The sequence below is a fragment of the Caretta caretta genome, chromosome 1, assembly GCF_965140235.1.
Source record: "Caretta caretta isolate rCarCar2 chromosome 1, rCarCar1.hap1, whole genome shotgun sequence".
In the NCBI taxonomy this organism is placed as follows: Eukaryota; Metazoa; Chordata; order Testudines; family Cheloniidae; genus Caretta; species Caretta caretta.
Genome location: NC_134206.1, coordinates 51,572,145 through 51,591,349, shown reverse-complemented (window position 1 = coordinate 51,591,349; position 19,205 = coordinate 51,572,145). Strand labels below are relative to the sequence as shown.

General features: G+C 38.7%; 1 protein-coding gene across 5 annotated transcripts in view; it reads right to left on the bottom strand.

Moving 5' to 3' along the window:
* NBEA (neurobeachin) overlaps positions 1-19,205 on the bottom strand; it is an 858,254-nt gene that overhangs the window by 131,234 nt on the left and 707,815 nt on the right. For all 5 annotated transcript variants that reach the window (XM_048847621.2, XM_048847613.2, XM_048847638.2 and 2 more), the window contains 3 exons: positions 17,815-17,932; positions 15,244-15,346; positions 6,893-7,008 (listed from right to left, as the gene is read on the bottom strand). In XM_048847621.2, coding sequence (XP_048703578.1) covers positions 6,893-7,008; positions 15,244-15,346; positions 17,815-17,932 — 337 coding nt within the window. The remainder of the gene's footprint in view (positions 1-6,892; positions 7,009-15,243; positions 15,347-17,814; positions 17,933-19,205) is intronic.

Genomic DNA, 19,205 nt, shown 5'->3' with positions numbered 1-19,205 from the left:
TGAAGACCTTAAAAATAGAATAAAAAGGCATGAAAATAGAAGGCTTGGAGGTTACAAAGACAGGTTGAAACAAGCTTTTGGAGATTTTAGAAAATGAAGAGGGCAATTTTGAATTGAATTTCCAGAGGGACAGAAAGCCAGAGAAAGTTATGGAAATCACATGTCCTTGAATGCGAGTGTTCTGGACTACTTAGGCTTAGAGAACAGTGATTTAGGAAGAAAGCACTACAATAGTTGACACAGACTGTGATTAAGGTCTGGCTAAAGATTGTAAGAGAAGCAGAGTGAAAGATGAAAGTGGACAGTGTTTCAGAGGAGGTGATAGGCAGACTTACAGATAAGAAATAAAGTGGCACAATGAAGGCTTTTCAATGAGGAGTAATCAGTATATGAAGGATTGATTAGGAAATTATGCAATAGCTAGGAACTGAGAATGTGAAGACAGGCATATTGTTTCATCAGGGAAAGAGTTGAGGATCAAGTTGTAGATTTTGGTGTTTGGTTCAGTGATTCTGTTGCAGAGACAGCAACCAATTATCCAAAGCTAACAGTATTACCAGTGGGCAAAGGAGATCTTATGTGAAAGGACAGAGTCACAGATGTCAAGAGAAAGGAAATGGGTTTGAGTCAGAAATCCCACTGGTGAATGTATCCAGCAGTTCCCAAGGCTACTGTGTTTGAATGATTACAATGAAGGATAACATGAGAACATGTGGATGATTTCTTAAGGTTTCATAAAGTGCTAGATGCCAAAATTGGTATAATGGCAGGAAGGAGGATAAGCTACAAAAGAATGGACAAAAGAAGTAACAAAAATATTTGTGAGTTGAAATCTACTGTTTTTGAGAAGAGGAAATATAACCAAAAGAGCTGTGAACTATTTATCAGGATACAATTTGGCAAACATCCATGCTACTTAAGTGGCTAACGTGTGATTCAGATGAAATGAACAAGTCAGTTAGCAGATGCACAGTGACAGGAAAAAAAAAAGAATTAATGGGGGGGTATATCTCTCCGTGGTTAAAGATGAGGATATTAAACAGGATGGTGCCATTTAAACAAACAGCTAATGGTCTAAAACTAGCCCATCACTGTCTGCATGAACATTCTTGGTAAAAAAGCTTACACCTTTAAAACAAATATTTCATATTTGTTCCCACTGTGAAGGACTATAAATCTAAAAGTAAAAGAGAGTGTTAGAAATCACACTTTCAGAGAGAAAGCAAATAAAATATGTAATGTCTCTATTGAGTAAGAACTCATTTTTACCACAAGATTTTATAATTATATTAAATGTTCCAAAGTTGCCTATGAAATTGCACACACCACATTTTGTTTTAATTGACTGACTCACATAGCTTATTGAAGGTGTTCTCCTGCCAGCAGTGGATATACCTTTTGCTTGAAACTTGTGCATTTGGACAGTTATCATCTCTACTGTTTTCAATATAGGGAAAATGTTTTGTAGGCAAGTGCATTCCCATATCCTTTTAAGTCTATAGTTTCTTTTTGAACTGAGCAGTTGATTAGGCTGTCAATGATAAATTTTATTCTCCCTTTCAAAACAAAACATTGAGAACATTCTATGAGCAGCAGAAGAGAAGGCAGAGAATATAACAGCTTTTGGAACTGAAATGTATTCTGTAAATTAACAGTTTTGCTGCTTACTAAATGAACTTTCAAAAGGTAAGAAAGCAAGATAAATATGATTTCACGATGATGAAGATGCATTTGTGGTTTTTCATATGCACTTTGCATGGAAGGCCATGCCTATTTCATAATAATTTTGCACCATTTGACAGGTTAAGAAGATTTATCGTGTCGCAAGAGTTATAGGACTATTGGAAGAGGTGATAGGACTACAGTGTATGAGGGCTGGAATGAGCCATTTTCAACAAAAAAAACACTAGTGTTTGCTCCCAGCCCCGTAGGAGGGATCTGGCCTTTTCTTAGGTATCTTTGTAGGGGCGTTTTAGGAGATGGTATGGTGGTACCGCATTTTCAACAGAGCACAAACTTTGAAAAGTGAAAAGTGATTAGAGAATTTGTAGATCATTAAGGAAGAATCTGGCAGTAGTTCCAAGCAATGCAGACTGGTTTCAGAGAAGGAGCAGCTTTAATTAATGTTCTGCATGATACAGGAAAGCTCTTCAAACATTAATTGCTTAACACCCTATTCACATCCTACTCTGGGTAGTGTGCACAGGAGCTAATGAACGGAACTCATTTAACATAACATGCATTATGGTCTTTGAATCCTTTACTAATCAGCACATTGGTTCCCCACATAGAAAAGACAAATTGTGTTAACGTGTGGCATCAAGACATCATCAGCAAGGGTGATAGAGTTAAGAAATACATTAGTCAATCTAAGATTGACCAAAAGGATCAGGGAACATAGCTTATCTTCTTCTGATGACCTAGATCTTTACACAGGTTAGGCAATATTACATGCGGATGAAACGTCCCTTATCTAAATTTTAGTTTGAATGTCTATTACAGAAAGGCTTCATTAAAGTTGGTTATTAATCAGCAAAACGTGGGAAACATTTGGTTAGGCAAGGCGCACTGCATCCATTGCACAGTGAGATTGTGAAGCCATGTCTACACTGGCAATTGAACCACAAAACTTTTGTCTTTCAGAGGTGTTAACACTCCCCCCGCCAAAAGACAAAAGTTTTGCCATGACAAATGCCAGTGTGAACAGTGCATTGTTGACCGGGGCGCTTTCCTGCTGACAACGCAAACTCCGCTAGTTGGGGATGGACATTTTTTGTCTGCAGAAGAGCAGACAAACAGCGCCTACACTGCACGACTTTTAGTGGCATGGCTGAAGCGACACAGCCATGTCGCTAAAAGCTGTGTAGTGTAGACATAGCCTGAGGCAGATGGAATTTGCAAGCTTTCAGAAATTTGATGAGCTCACAGCTGGGTGAATACAGGTGAGTCAGTTCACAAAAACACACCATCAAGGTAGCGATCAATTCTGTGTTCAAAAAAAGGAAAGAAGAAGATAACAGAAGCACACAGACAAGCAAAAATAAGAAAAAACAAACCAGTATTTCTTCAACTCTTGCATTCGGTAGCAGCTGGGTATCTAGAGTGTATATGTAGGGTCACACCGTTACAAGAGAGTTGAACGATGTGAAACCAATAGCAGAGAAACCTTCCTGAGGTCCCCACCCAAATGAGTAATAAAAAAAGCCTGTCTAGCAGAGATAGTCTTTAACTACAGGCTAAATAACAACTTTACTGGAAACTTTTGGGATACTTTAAAGAGGTCTTTGAAGTTTGGAGCTTGTCTATTGCGGGAGACAACTGTCAGCGTAAATATCATTGTAATTTCTATACCACTTCAGACATAAGAATGTCTTTCAAGTCTGGATGTGTTGGTGATATCTGTAGGCATAAATGAGTGGGCATTTCAAAACTGATTAATAATGTACAGTGATTTATCAAGAATATGCTTTAAAAAGGAGCTTTGGAGTGTGTCCACTATCATTCTTTGACAGGGTAACAAGCCTTGGGGATGGGGGGAAGCAGTAGACCTGGTACATCTTGACTTTAGGAAAGCTTTTGATTCTCGCATGACCTTCTCATAAACAAACCAAGGAAATGCAACCTAGATGGAGCTCCTATAAGATGGGTGCAAAAACTGGTTGGAAAACCATTCCCAGAGAGCAGTTATCAGTGGTTCACAGTCATGCTGGAAGGACATAATGAGTGGGGTCCTGCAGGAATCAGTTCTAAGTCCAGTTCTGTTCAATATTTTCATCAATGATTTAGATAATGGCACAGAGAGTATACATATAAAGTTTGTGGACAATACCAAGCTGGGAGGGCTTGCAAGTGCTTTGGAGGATAGGATTAAAATTCAAAATGATCTGGACAAACTGGAGAAATAGGCTGAAGAAAATAGGATGAAATTCAATAAGGACAAATGCAAAGTACTCCACTTAGGAAGGAACAATCAGTTGCACACATACAAAATGGGAAATGACTTCCTAGGAAGCAAGTATCAGAGTGGTAGCCATGTTAGTCTGTATCCACAAAACCAATGAGGAGTCCGGTGGCACCTTAAAGACTAACTGATTTATTTGGGCATAAGCTTTCGTGGGTAAAAAATCCACTTCTTCAGATGCATAGAGTGAAAATTACAGATACAAGCAGAAATATATATTGGCACATGGAGAGAAGGGAGTTACCTTACAAGTAGAGAACCAATGTTGAAGGCCAATTCAGTCAGGGTGGATGTGGTCTACTCCCAATAATTAATGAGGAGGTGTCAATACCAAGAGAGGGAAAATTGCTTTTCTAGTGAGCCAGCCACTCCCAGTCCCTATTCAAACCCAAATTGATGGTGTTAAGTTTGCAAATGAATTGTAGCTCCGCAGTTTCTCTTTGAAGTCTGTTTCTGAAGTTTTTTTGTTGAAGAATGACTACTTTTAAATCTGTTATTGAATGTTCAGGGAGATTGGCTCACTACAAAAGCAATTTGAAATTTAAACAGTGTAACGCTGTTGAAAAAAAGTGAACATCATTCTGGGATGTGTTAGCAGTAGTGTTGTAAGCAAGACACAAGAAGTACTTCTTCCGCTCTACTCTGTGATGACTAGGCGTCAACTGGAATATTGTGTCGGTTCTGGGTACCACATTTCACAAAGGATGTGGACAAATTGGAGAGAATCCAGAGAAGAGCAACAAAAATGATTAAAGGTCTAGAACATGACCTGTGAGTGAAGATTGAAAAAATTGGGTTTATTTAGGCCAGAAAAGAGAAGCCTGAGAGGGGCTATCATAACCTTTTTCAAGTACGTAAAGGTTGTTACAAGGAGGAGGGAGAAAAATTATTCTTCTTAACCTCTGACGATAGGACAGGAAGCAATGGGCTTAAATTGCAGCAAGGGAGGTTTAGTTTGGATATTAGGAAAAACTTCCTAACTGTCTGGGTGGTAAAGCACTGGAATAAATTGCTTGGAAGGTTATAGAATCTCCATCATTGGAGATTTTTAAGAGCAGGTTAGACAAACACCTGTCAAGAATAGTCTAGATAATACTTAGTACTGTCATGAGTGCAGGAGACTGGACGAGTTGACCTCTCAAGGTCCCTCCTAGTCCTATGATTCTATGATTCAAAGGGGCTAGAAACAGATGTTATTTACAAAAGCTGCTGACAGAATTATATTAAAAACATAATAAGGAAATTATGGAGGAAGGATGGTTTTGTGGTTAATGCACTGGACTAGGACTCAGGATATCTGAGTTAGATTCTCAGTTCTACAACAGACCTCCTTGTGTGGCACAGAGCAAGTCACTTACACTCTGTGTCTCAGTTTTCCAGCTATATCATGATAACACTTCAATAGCTCACAGAGGCCCCTCAGTCTCTTCTGTTGGAGCTGGTGTACTTTGTATATATAATTTAATATTTATTGAATCATAGAGAGACTGAATGACTCTAGAGCCTGGTGGTTAGGGAACCCACCTGGGAAAGGGGACACGCAGGTTCCATTCCCTGCTCCAGTTAATATTTAATTATTATACAAAGAAAGTAGAACGATTTCAACAGAAAAGATTGAGATCTACTCCAGAATATCTTCCTATAGCCTAGTGGTTAGGGCATTGACTTAGAAGGTGGAAGATCTGGGTTCTAGTCTCTGACTCATATCTAGCAGAACTGGGATTTGATCCTGGGATTCCTGAATAAGTGCTCTAATCACTGAACTATTGGGCAAAAGGGGTTCACAGCAGAAGCGCCATATTTCCTTCTTTCTTCTCCAGTGGTTTTGTGAATCTATTCCCCTCGCCCCATCTCGTCCCCCCAAAAATGAAAAATAAAAAATTGTGGCGCCAAAATTATTTGGTGAATTATTTGGCATTTTTTGGCAAATAGATTATTGGCGTGAAAAAATTCACCCAGTTCTAGTCAGAGTAAATGAACAGGTGAGGTGTTAAACCTGGTTTTGGATACATGAATTCCTTCAGCTCTCCGGCCTGAGGAACATATTAGGGAGGACCATCTCAAGCATGAAAATGAAAACTAAGTCAAGCGGTGTGTCAACTGTAACACTGGAGTACAAAGTGATGTTGATATGGTTGGTGGAGTTAGTTTTATTCACAATTAGAGCTCATTGGTGTGGGATACATGAGAAAGTTTTCCTATGATGAGATTCATGAGCAATTTATATGCTGTGCTGCTGGAGAAACAACAGTGACTGGTGTTCGGTACATTTTTTCTGTATCATACAGAAAGCTGCATCTTTTTACATTTCAAATCACTCCTGTTACCAATATATAGAAAACAGGAAGATGGAAGTGGGATTGCCACTATTACTGTTTAATTAGTGACAACTGCCAGAAAAACTCTTCTTTTACTAATAAAGAATGGATATCTATAGAAGTTAGTTCTCATTTTAAATACCTAATCTGATATTATAATTCAGTACAAAGAACTAAAAGAGAAAAGACGCTGCTGTAATCTAATCATACCACAATCCAGGTGACAACTGTACTAGGCAGAATACTGTTGTTATTCTGCTGTCTAGTTGCTGTTGCTGAGAATGACAAAGTAGCGAAATTACATTTTCCCATTATTATTTCCAGACACACTCTGGCAATGGTTTGTTGACTCTAATAAAGCTTCAGACAAAGCTGTCAGCAGAGGAAATGGCAGAAGCAGAGCAAGGAACTACCTTCACAACAATAAATGAATCTAAAGCCTCAGTGATAGGTTGTGCATTTTCTGATAAAATTTAATGTGAGTGTTTCAGAATCTATCATAAAACTGCAGCTGAATTCCAGAGGGATAAATATATTCTATCAAGTCACGGTACTCAAGATTTTGACAAACATAAACATATTATGAGGGATTAAAAAAGAGTTAGAACCTTACCGGCTATAGTATTGAGGAACATCAAGTATTCAAAGTTAGAAATCTCCCGTCGCTGCCAGCGCTGAGTCATGTTGGAGGACTTATAAAGCTGTCTGGGAGTGGCCAGAGATATTCTCCTGGGAATTAAATTTAAAGAATGTTTATTTTAAGAGACTTGTTAAATTTTAAAATACAGAGCAAACTTATTGGTATGATTTACTTGACGGTGTCTCAAAGCCTTTTTATTTTGTTTAATGAAGTCAACAAAACACTACCACTCTTATTTGAACAAAGAAATATTTCTTATACAGAAAGCTCTCTATATTTTATTTTAGCAGTGCTATAGTACTGCTAAAAATGCTAAATCCTCTGTGCCTTGGTTTTCCAGTTTTAAAATAGGATAACACTATTTCCATACATCACAGGGTTATTTTGAGGATAAATACATTAAGGTGAATGAAAGATGGCTTTGAGTGCAATATATTCCAGAATCACAGATGGAGGATATTTACACACCAATAAAGTTTGTGAATCCCTTCCCTGCAGCCTGCCTCCCCTGCTTTCAACTCCAACAAGCTCCAACACCAGAGACTTTACCTTATATTTACTGTAATGAGGGCAGGGTTTGTTGAGGAAAGAAAAGAGGGTGGTGTGGAAAAAGGCAGGAATTATTCCCTTTAGCTGTTGGCGTTAACTGTATTCAAAATTAAGAGTGGCGTTTGCTTGCAAATCCTGAGAACTGATCTTCAGGGCAGGCATTTATTAATTATTTATTAATAATCAATTAATAATAATAATAAACTTTTATGCTGTGGTAGCATCCACAGTCCAATGAAGGATCAGGGTCCTATTATACAACACATTGTACAAACAGAGTTAGACACAGTCACTGTCCCAAACAGAGTTACCAAAGTACACATTTTAGCTCCAATACACAGCCATAATAACCCCATATTTATGACTTCCAGACTTTATTACTGAGATTCCTATCTAGTAATGAAGCTACACCTCATAAACCTCTGTTGGTATGTCTATAGTCGGAACTCTGGTGTGGTTCCCACCTCCAGAAGAAATATGCTTGCACTCATTGCCAAAAACTGTAGTGTAGCCATGGTAGCAAAGGCAGCTACCCAAGTACATACTCACGGTGTCTGGACAGATTTGTACTCAGAGCCGCTACTCCCTCCTGCTGCTGCTTGTGCTACTACAGCTACACTATTTTGAGTGCACTAGCTCAATGTGCGCTAATACGTATATGTCTCTTCAAGCTGCGAATCACACCCCCAGCACCTAGTGGAGACATACTCTAAACATTATAAAACATAGCAGCCCATCATCTTAGCAACACATACAGGTTGCTAAGTCTATAATCTCCGTCCCTCCATAGGAATAATGCTAGCTGTCTAAGAGATTGCGTTGAGCTCCATGAGCATGAACGCCCACAACAGCTACATTTCAATGGAAAAATATAACTGTTGACTAAAAAGGGGAGATTTGAGTCTGCAGGAAACAGAACTTTCACAGCAGCTTGACCAAGTCTCTGGAATTTATTCCTACAGAAGAGTGCCTGTGTACCTCATCACTTTCAAAATTAATTCAATACTCCTTTCTTTGACTTAATTTGTCCTGAATAAGTTCTTTACATACACATATACACACTCTCTTTCACACAGAAACAAATACATCCAATAAACTAAGCAAGCTATGTCCCCTACAAGCTAGAAAGGAAGAATGAGATTGTTATTTCTATTCTTAAATACTTTGGAAATGCTCAGATATTACAGTTCTAAGGCCCATATTAATACCCACATATATAAAAATATTGTGTACATATATGTATGAGTGAAAAATATAATTATGTATTTACAGATCTCTAAAATGAAGATATTGCTATTCGAAAAAGATACCTTTTAGAAATACAGTATGATCACATTTATGATAGACCGTATTCTGGTACTGACCTCAACCTTAGCTATATTGGCCCCTGGCTTTATGGGTGTTTGTATAAGTTTATACTTAGGGACTTTTATATTACAATTTGTGACATCTAGGCCCTTTTGGACACAGTTTGGTATATGGATTCTTGACTCAAACACTAATATCTCTGCTGTTGTAAAGAGTCCTGCTCAGAGATTTCTCAGTCCGTAGATGGCTGAAATAATAGTCCATAATGGCTCCAAAGGAACCAGTCAGATCTAAAGATGTTAATTTAGCTGACGTGTATTCAGGCTTATGTGTATGCTGCCCTTTTAAAGAAACAAAAGACAAAACATTTAATGCTGCAAAGTCACCAGAACATCTATTATTTGAGTTTCTGTGGCTGAGGTTTCAGATCCACCTTTCTGCCAAATAGTGTTAAATCCCTGCTTTCTAGTTTCTACTGTATGCCTTATTCTTGTCCAATCCACAATTTTCCCAATCACATTTTATTAGTGAAAAATAACATAAAACATTATAGTAACTGCAACTTTTATTATAAGTAAAATAAACAATATGCAATTAAAATGGGAGGATCTGAAAAGTTTGACCAACTATGAATAAATATATATAAATTTTATTTAATTATTTGTGGCCTACATTTTCAACAGTGACTAGTGATCTGATGTTTCACAAATTCTGGATGCCCACCTTAAGACACTTTTAAGTGGCTGATTTTCAGAAGATGGTTGCTCAGCACTTTCTGAATATCCGGCCCCTTTAAAAGTGTCAAGTTGGGCAAAAACATTAGTCATTATTGAAAATGTGAGCCATGTATTTGCACACACAGATGTTTACATACCTGCATATAGAGTGGGACTCAATTTACAGATCAGAGAATGAACATTTGTATGCTTAATTTGAACACACAGTTACCTTGACTTGTGGATATAAATTACCAGTGATTTGCGAAAAATAGTGATGCTTACTACCTGCACACTTATTTGAAAACCTTAGCATCCATCTCTCTTCAACAGCTGCTGAACTGTTGCCAGTTTTTATATTCTTATTTCTCTACAAAATCTAGGGAATCCAATGGTACAATACATCTGACAAATATGCAGCATACAACGCTCAGATTAATTTACAAGAGATTTCCATTATGTTGTATGTGTCCCCCCCCCAGCCTTCTGAAACAATGTGAAGAACTGACTAAGCATATTAGTAACTTATATAAATTATACATAGATTAACAATTAGTTTGTAAAGTGTAAGCTCTTCCCCTAAGACACTGTGTGTACTATCAGATACAAAAAATATATTCATTAATTAAAATAAATAAATAAAATACTACTACTAATAATAAATAAAGATCAGTACAATCTACTAATTTATTTTAACTTGGCCCAAAGTCTCCAAGGGATTCTCACAAATCTACAAAATGTCCATGAGTGCTACATTTTGCATTTGAATATCTGATTTAACTTAAACACATAGGAAAGCAAATGTACCCAGAAAGCTCCCTACTGACTATATATCGAAGGAATTTCAAAGAGTGTAAGTTATTTCAGCAGTGGCTGAAATAAATTATGCACAATAAATTGGTTCCATACCTACTTGTTTCAGGTAGCACAGGAAGAACCTACTGCTGTATGTTTTGCTAAATCCTCCCATCTTTGATCAAACTACACCTCTTTTCGGAAATGCTACCACAAATGTGGAGATGTTCATATGGATCTGCTATCCTGGCTTTTTGGAAGATAGTAAATTCCCATCAGATCAATACCTTATTGTGCAGATTGCAGGCAGACCGCTGATATACAGTAAGATATTCCAACTTGTAGAGCGGTACAGTGTTCTAGATAGATTTACTAAATATCCTCATGACACTTTGTAGGAAAAAAGTTACTACGTAAGTGTGGTAGAAGCTCTTTTATTACATTCATTTTCCATTTAATTATCCCCAAAGCTGTCTGATACAAAATCTCCATTAGTACCTCACTAAAAAGACAACACCTGGGAAGAAAAGGCTTGGAAATGTCACAGGCTCTTTCTGACTGAGGAATAGTCAATGTTCACTCTTAATCAAAGCTGTAAAAGGCTCTTTATGCTAAAATGACATCCAATTTGATTTTCTCCACCTCTCCTTTCACCAAGAGCAATGTCTACAACTAGCTTGACTGAGGTTTGGAAATCTGTAACTAAGTCACTGATACAGAACAAGGGGCAGTACTGAGCTGACAGTGAATTGAGTCACCATGCCAGCTGAAAGAGATGTTGTTCTTCATCAAGTGACTTCATCATTTGTATTTTCCCCCCTAATAACTTGAGGTATTGTTTTATATTATGGACTATGGCCCGCACAATTTCAACTTAAGGTGCAAGGACATCTTTAACAGTGAAGCACAATAAAGCATCTTTTACCAATTCACTTTGATTTTTGCACTCTTACAAATTAAAAATCACTAAATCAAGTATTTTAATTCTGAATTAAGGTATGCAGGGATTCATCCATTTTTTCCACAAACAACTTCAATCTGTCAAAAGAAAGGTCCTCAACTGTATTTTGAACTTCCCTTAGAAAACTAGAGAGCTGAAGCCAGGAGGCCCTCCTCATGACTATCACCGAGGTCATAGAATCAGCAGATATATCAGCGGCACCCAGAGAGAGGCCTGGAGAGATGTTCTTGTGAGCAGTTGACCCTCTACGACAGGGGTGGCCAACCTGAGCCTGAGAAGGAGCCAGAGTTTACCAATGAACATTGCCAAAGAGCCACAGTAGTATGTCAGCAGTCCCCCATCCACTACCCCTGTCCATCCCCCAGCGCCTCCTGCCCACCGGCAATCCCACCAATCAGCGCCTACGGGTTCCTCCCCATGCCTCCCGCCCACCGCGATCAGCTGTTTTTCAGTGCGCAGGAGGCTCTGGTGGTGAGGGGGGAGGAGTGAGGGCATGGCAGGCTTGGGGGAAGGGGCAGAGTGGTGGCAGGACCTGGGCCTGAGCAGGGGGTTGAGCAGTGAGCACACTGGAAAGTTAGTATCTGTAGCTCCAGCCTCAGAGTCAGTGCCTATGCCAGGAGCCACATATTAACCTCTGAAGAGCCATATGCAGCTCCGGAGCCACAGGTTGGCCACCCCTGCTCTACGATGACCCCCTGGAACTGCTCCTGCTGGTCTGTTGGAAGATGCTCAATATATGCATTCGACTTCGAATAGTCTGTATGGCTGTATTTCACTACGAGGGCTTGATAATTGGCAATCTTTAATGGTCACATAGCCAGTGAAAATGACTTACACCCAAACAAATCAAGATGCTTTAAGTCTCTATTGTATGGAGTCGATTTAGCATCATGCTCTCTGCCATGTTCATTCTCAGCATCAACCACAAATTCAGAGTTCTTGGAGAGGCCATAATATTTTTTATCTGCCTTCTTACAGGTGGGTGGTACTGTACCCGGGCTATGTCAAATTATTTTTGCAGGGTCTATCAATTCCTCGTGAATAGGTAGTGCGATGCGGGCAGATGATGAAGTGTACAGAATGTCAAGTAATTTATGCTGCGACGTCCTCCAGTGGAATTTGTAAAGATTCCGCTATCTTTTAATGAGGTCCTGGAACTGTTTATAATCATCAGATAAGGACAGTGGAGCAGGCATGACAGCTTCATCTGAGAAGGGGGAAGAGATATTAGTTGCAGAGGTATTCTCTTTGTCCAATCTCATTTCCTGCTCCTCAAAGGTCTCCTCTTGTGGATTAGGAACCCGAGAGAGGGAGGCAGGTGAGGACTGTCTGCTCTTCTCTTGGTGAGAAACATTAGGGGCCCTTGAGATAAGCTGTCCAATGGTCCTAGTACTGCCACTGATCAAGCGTGGAGGCACCCAAAGGTGGCCATATCAGCCAGGTGGAGCATGACTCTCACAAGGATCACCCAACTCCTTAGAGGTCTCAGGATAGAGAGTTCAATGATAATGGAAGGGAGAGTGCTGGACAGAAACGTGGGAGACTGAGGAAAAGTCCCCATTGTCTTCCTCATTAACATCACTTAGTAGAGGTGGAGAAATCATAAAGAAAGGCAGAAACTCAGTTGGTACTGGGAAAATCTTCAGGGATTAAGAGGTGGGTCAATACTGAGAGTGGGTCGGTACCGAATGAGAGATTCAGGTGTTTCTATTACTGCCAAGTCCTGAGGAAATTGAAACTCTTGAGGTACTGGAACAGTGGATGGTACTAATGAGACAAGCTGGGCAGAGGTAACGGTGGCAGATGGTGCTGATGGTACCAAAGGTCTCATGCACTATGATGAATAATCAGTAGGTGTCAGTCTGGTCTTTTGCAGAGCCAAAGGGCTGCGTACTGAGGTCCTAGTAGAGACTTTTGGTACTGATTTAGAAGAGCTGGTCTTCTTCTCTGCACCAGTCCAATCACCTGATAATACCGATTTTTCAGAGCCAAACCTTTAGAATTCTAGGCTTGCTGGTGGTCACAGTAGCTGAGGAACCTACAGCCTCGTGGGTACCAAGTCGGAGACCAGTAGGTGCCAAAGCAAGACTGCTTTCTGGAGTTCTTTTGAGAGGATTCCAGGGATTTCCTCTTCGATGCTCTAAAGGAGTGTTGCACCAAGGAGGTAGAAGCAGTCGACCTGTTTGGAAATCATTATACCAGGGGAGTACCCTGGCTGGGGTCAGAGGCTGATCAAAGCAAACTCTCCATCATAAGGAGATGTAGTTTTAGTTCCTAGTTCTTTCTAGCCCTCAACTTTAATTGCAGACAGAAATTACACTTTTGGGGAATGTGTGACACCCCAAGGCAGTGAACTCACTGGGAGTGTCCGTCACTGATTGGGATAGTCTCTCAGCATGAAAGGCAATATTTAAACCAGGAGAACGGTGGACTTTAAATTTAAAGGGTTTAATTTCTCCTGAGGGGGAGAAACAAAGAAAATGGATGGAGGACAATGGTCCTTATCCTAAAAGTATAAGTAAAATCTTTTATTTAAAGTTTTTTTAAATTATAAAATTACTTCTGCTAACTAACACAAAGGAAACTTGAAGAACTAACACTAACTATTAAGAATGATAGAAAATTACAGTTAAGGTAAGCTCAACTCAAAGGCTGCTGAAGCTCCGTCTCAGGCTGAGACAGTTGAGAAGGAACTGAGAATGGTTCGCCGACACAACTCTACATAATCTTGGTGGAGGGCACAAGGCTGCGGAGGCTCCATGCATGGGCCAAACAGACACTGCTACTTAAAATCTCTGATCTGACACACATGGGGCATAAGTGGACCTAGAGTGGAACACCCATAGGGACACTACTCAAAGAAGAAGGAAGAACTTCTTCACACAATGCACAGTCAACCTGTGGAACTCACTGCCAGGGGATATTGTGAAGAAGTTACTCACCTTGTGCCGTAACAATGGTTCTTCAAGATGTGTGTCCCTATGGCTGCTCCACTGTAGGTGTATCTTTGTTGGGCACGGGGTGCAGATACAACTACAGTGGAGCACGAATAGGGACACTACTTGAAGAAGAATACCAAAAGTATAACTAGGTTCTAAATAGAATTAGATAAGGAGGATAGGTCCATGAATAGCTATTCATCAAGATGGTCTGGGATGCAATTCTATACTCCGGGAGAAATAACAGGATCCAAGATTTTAAAAAGTGACTTCTCTTTTATCCTCAATTAACAGGTGCCCAACTTGAGACACTTTAATGGAACCAGATTTTCCAAGGTGGGTGCTCAATACTTTCTCAAAATCAGGCCCCAATAAGGTGTTTCAAGCTGGGCACCCAGAAATTCAGGCACCTGAAATCACTAGTCACTTTTGTCCTAGTCATAGTTAGGAATGTGTGAGGAAGGAAGAGTATTCATCTTGTTCATTCCTATGGCTGTTGGGATTTTTGTTTTTAATTATCTTATTAACACTATAATCCCTGCTCTGGAGCTGAGGACCTTAATGACTGGGCTATTGGCTGTTCTGGAATGGGCTCTATTTCACTTCAGCCACTGGAAAAGGCAAAAAATCCAAGCAAAACTGTTTGGCAAAATCAAAATATGCCCGACCTCAGTTCATGTCTTTAGTTTTAATACTCAAAGCAGCATGTCAATCTTTGCAAAAATGTCACCTCAAAAACAAACAAGCACACTGTTCTTTCAGTGTTTAAATAACAAACAATTTCAATCAGCTGTATTCTGTTTGCTCATTGGAGTGTGCTCGTTTGCTAAAATGGTAAAAACAATTGCTGATTTAAAATACTTTTACATAATGCTGGTTTTCTATAACAGCATAACACATAATTAAGTTAAAAATATTGTTGCTCAAGAGATCCTGAAGTGATGGGAATCCCAGACCCCGTGCAGGAGTGATATTTTAATATTCACAAATATCAACCATTCTGAGTTTGCAAGCATATAAATACAATACGGCATGAAATATTTTAATGACAATTACCTTGCTTGTGGCAAACCATAGCTGGTCCCCACTCCAACACGAGGTAAGCTGTACACAACCTTTTTTACTGTTGCTTGGTCAGGAAAATTAAACATAACCGAAGCTGTGGTAAGAAGAAAAAACATGACTTAAAACACCACAAAAGTACAGAACTCTGTTTCTCTACCAGATAATTCACAATATATTTTCAAAAGGCTTCTCAGAATTTATTTGGAAAGATAATCCAGCTAACACATTTATCTTCCTGTGAACCAAGGGTCTTTAAAACTTTCAGTATCATCAAGGCTGGAGAATGGGTGCTTCTGAAAATGTTCTGTGCTCTGAGTAATACAGTGTTAAGCTAATTATCTTATTTTGCATTAATGTGTATCCCCATCTTGCAGGAAATATAGATTGTGTGTTGCAGGGGAAGGGTGGTATGTCACACATTCAAGTCTATCGTTAGGTTGTAGAGCCTTCCAATGGGTTGTATGGAATTTAGTCTAGTGACTAGTGCAGTCAAAACTTGCCAGATCAGTATGGGGTGATCAGACAATTACTTATGACAGAAGATGTTGAAATTCAATAAGTAAAAGCTTTATAACCATTAAAATACAAATGATCAACATCACATATCAAAATATGCAAAGTAAACAGCCTTAAAATCAAAGTCTAACAAATTCTCAAGAAGCACTTTTCTTACTTTGCCTATCTGTAAATTTTGATCATCAACAGAAATATTTTTCATGAATTTCTGTGTCCCCAGTAAAATTGATGTTTACCAACTTTTACTGATAAAACTTTAATCCTTCCAAGCCTAACTTTGTTCAGCATGAAGGGAATTTTCCCCCTCAGAAGCCTGGTGGGACATTGGTGTTTTAACACTTTCCAGTAGCGAATCTAATAGGTGCTACTGATTATATTAAACTTTTGTGGTAAAATCATTGTATATGGTTGTTCTGTATGCATTTTGGGGATTGTGTTCTGGAGACCCACTTAGTGGAAAAGATTCTTCTGGTTTGTCAACATGGCAGGAGTCAACTGGAGGTATTGTATCCCAAACGTGAGCACAGAGCTGGAGATGAGATAGCTATGGTATGCAGTGAGTATTAAAGTACAGATGGGCTTTACTACTGTGTACAGTTTAAAGCACCCCTAAGTCTGAGTTCAGTTCTTCACATGAGAAATGGGTTGGTTAGGGGATTTTGGTCTTTTTCCATTGGGTTGGATTCCAAGTTGGTTTCTGTCAGTTTGGGAGATCAATATGTGCAGTATCACAGAAATAGTATGAAAAGTGATTTACTTTCAGATAAATTCTGAAACTCGACATCTTTATTTATTTCAATAAAGGTTGTAGGCCAATCAAGCTAACTAGACACTGTGTGGAGCAAACCTAGCCAAATAATTCAAAACAAAATTATTTGACAGATGTCAACTCTTTTACTATTTTTGAATTATTCATGAACAGAACTACAAATATTTCAAATTAATTCATTATTCAAAATTATTCACTTTTTTCAACAAATAAATTCTAGCTCAGAAGATCTTTCATTAACAGTTCATTGTGAATAGTCAACATTTGTGCTGTTATTGATTAGCTTTGTTAACTAAATAGGCAACTTGGACAAATAACAGTACAAATTTCAAATTGTATTTTGAAATATAAAATTTGAAAATTTCACTTGGTTAATTAAGCTATTAAAAAAATCACTTTTGGCATATATCAGCCACTCAGGCTTAAACCCTCCCCCCCATTGTTGTTGTTGAGTATGTGCGCTAGTAAAGCTATTTCACTAGAATATTTTCAGAAAATGAAAGCAAAGGGTATGAGGACATAGCAGAAGCAAATCTATTTAAAGTTCTGGACAATAATGCATGTGTGACAGAGTGCATGGAGTGAACAGATGAGCCTGCACTCTGATCACTCAGCTGTTAATTAGGTGCCCCTCCAGAGGAAGCTGACTGGGGTAATCAGACTGGCAGGTTGGGTGGGATAAACATTTAATTAGCCATCAGCCCAAGTCTCATAAAGAGGTACAGGAAGGAAGTGCCAGGGGAGGGGGAAAGACAGAAAGGAACAGAGCTAGTTAAGCCCAGTCACATAAAAGCTTCAGAAAAGGGACACCTCTGTTCTCCCCAAGTCCTGAGGAGAGGGCCAAAAGCACTGCATATATTGTAAACAGATTGTTGTATGGGGACTAAAGTGATATTGGTGGAGGGAACTTGAAATAAAAGGTCACTGACTGCACACCTCATGCAGTCTGTGCAGTTTCTGCTGGGAAATAGATAGGAGAGGATCCGTGCCCTGTGACAGCATGGAAAATAGTAGCAGCATTTACCAACTTCAGTGTGTGGTCTTTATTCATCAAACTTGCTGTCAGAGTGCCAAATTAAAATCCATATTAATGGCCCATTGGCAAATATTTTCTATATCAGATGTAGTGAATAAATACAAGTGTGAGGGATTACTGAAGGAAAATAGCATTTTTCAAAACAAATGACAAAGTTTTAATTTGGGGATGAATGGATACCATCCATAAAAACTACAAGCAGATACCTTATACCAAATGAATGAACAACATAAAGACATACTTCTATTTGCCATAAACACTTCCAAAGCAGTGTTCTGGAGAAGATAACGTCTTGAAAAAACAGCTCGAATCTCGCTGAACATCCATTTTCCATGAAGGCCTTCTGTGTAGGCAAGAACCTAAAATAAATAAGGGAAAACAGACACTTATTAGAAGATGTTTTGACAGTACCACAAGTTTTATGCTTCAACAAAGTCAGGGTAAGCTTATCTTGTTGAACTTTATGGCACTCAAAAACATTAAGTTCAAAGGTGGACTGAAATGTTTTTAAAAGATAAAGCCTGGTTATAGTCAGAGATGTGGCTGTAAACATGGCACCTTCATAATGTGTATATATGCTTCTCATGTGTCATATCAACTTATTTTACTTAGATTAAAAAAAAGTCCTGCAGTCAAGCACAGGGGAGTGAATAAAGGTCACTTGCAGATAAGCAAGCTATAGTCTATTTTGCCACATGCATGAGACAGAATTGCCTGTTAAGTTCTGAATCCACAGTTTTATTGTTGATGATGTGTTGTATAAAGTAAAGAAATAATATGACTTGATGGTCAAATCTCTAATTTGAGTTTACAGGGCTGTGAGTTAGAAAAATCTGTGAACCAATATATGAGAATAATTGAAGTGCAAGATGTCATTGTTACAATAATTTTTCTAAGATGAACCACATTTTATTATTCCAAATCATTACAAAGATATGGTGACATATATTTCTCTATAATTTTAAACATAATATGAAGATATTTTAAAACATGAGCTGGAAAGTAGCACTGCTTTTCTAACTTGCAAGTCCTAAATTTAAGGTTCCGTTTGCTGTAACACTTATTGACAAGATACCTAGACCATTTCACTTTTTGTCATTCCTCAAACTGCTTGAAGTGATGTCTCTTCATATTAGTGCTTAGGTATTAATGATGCATGTTCATATATACAAAGCTGCTTAGTTCAGTTTTAGAATATTCCATTTATGTTCAAGTTACATATATTTTGTTAGAATACCAGAAACTTAACAAATTTTTGTTAAGCACTTCTTTTCTTCTTTGCATAATAAAAATGACAATCCATTTCAGAAGGAATAATAATAATAATTGTAAATCAGCTTCTGAAACAGTCTCAGATATTAGCTGTTTCTTAGAAGAAAGCTGGACAGGAAGAGCAGTGAACTATGATGTTCTTCATGGTCTGTGTAGGGTTGATTTGGAGACAACACCAAGTGCTGATGGTACTGTTCTATTTTAGCTCAGCTGTGCACAATTCCTAACACTCAAGATTCACAGAGTGTTGGAGCAGTGGCTTGTTGGGCTGACTTTGCTTGGCAATTCCCTGGATGGATGCCAGGGGCTCCTTGCCCCTTCCAACCAATAACAGTTTTGCTTGGTGTCAAGCCGCATGGT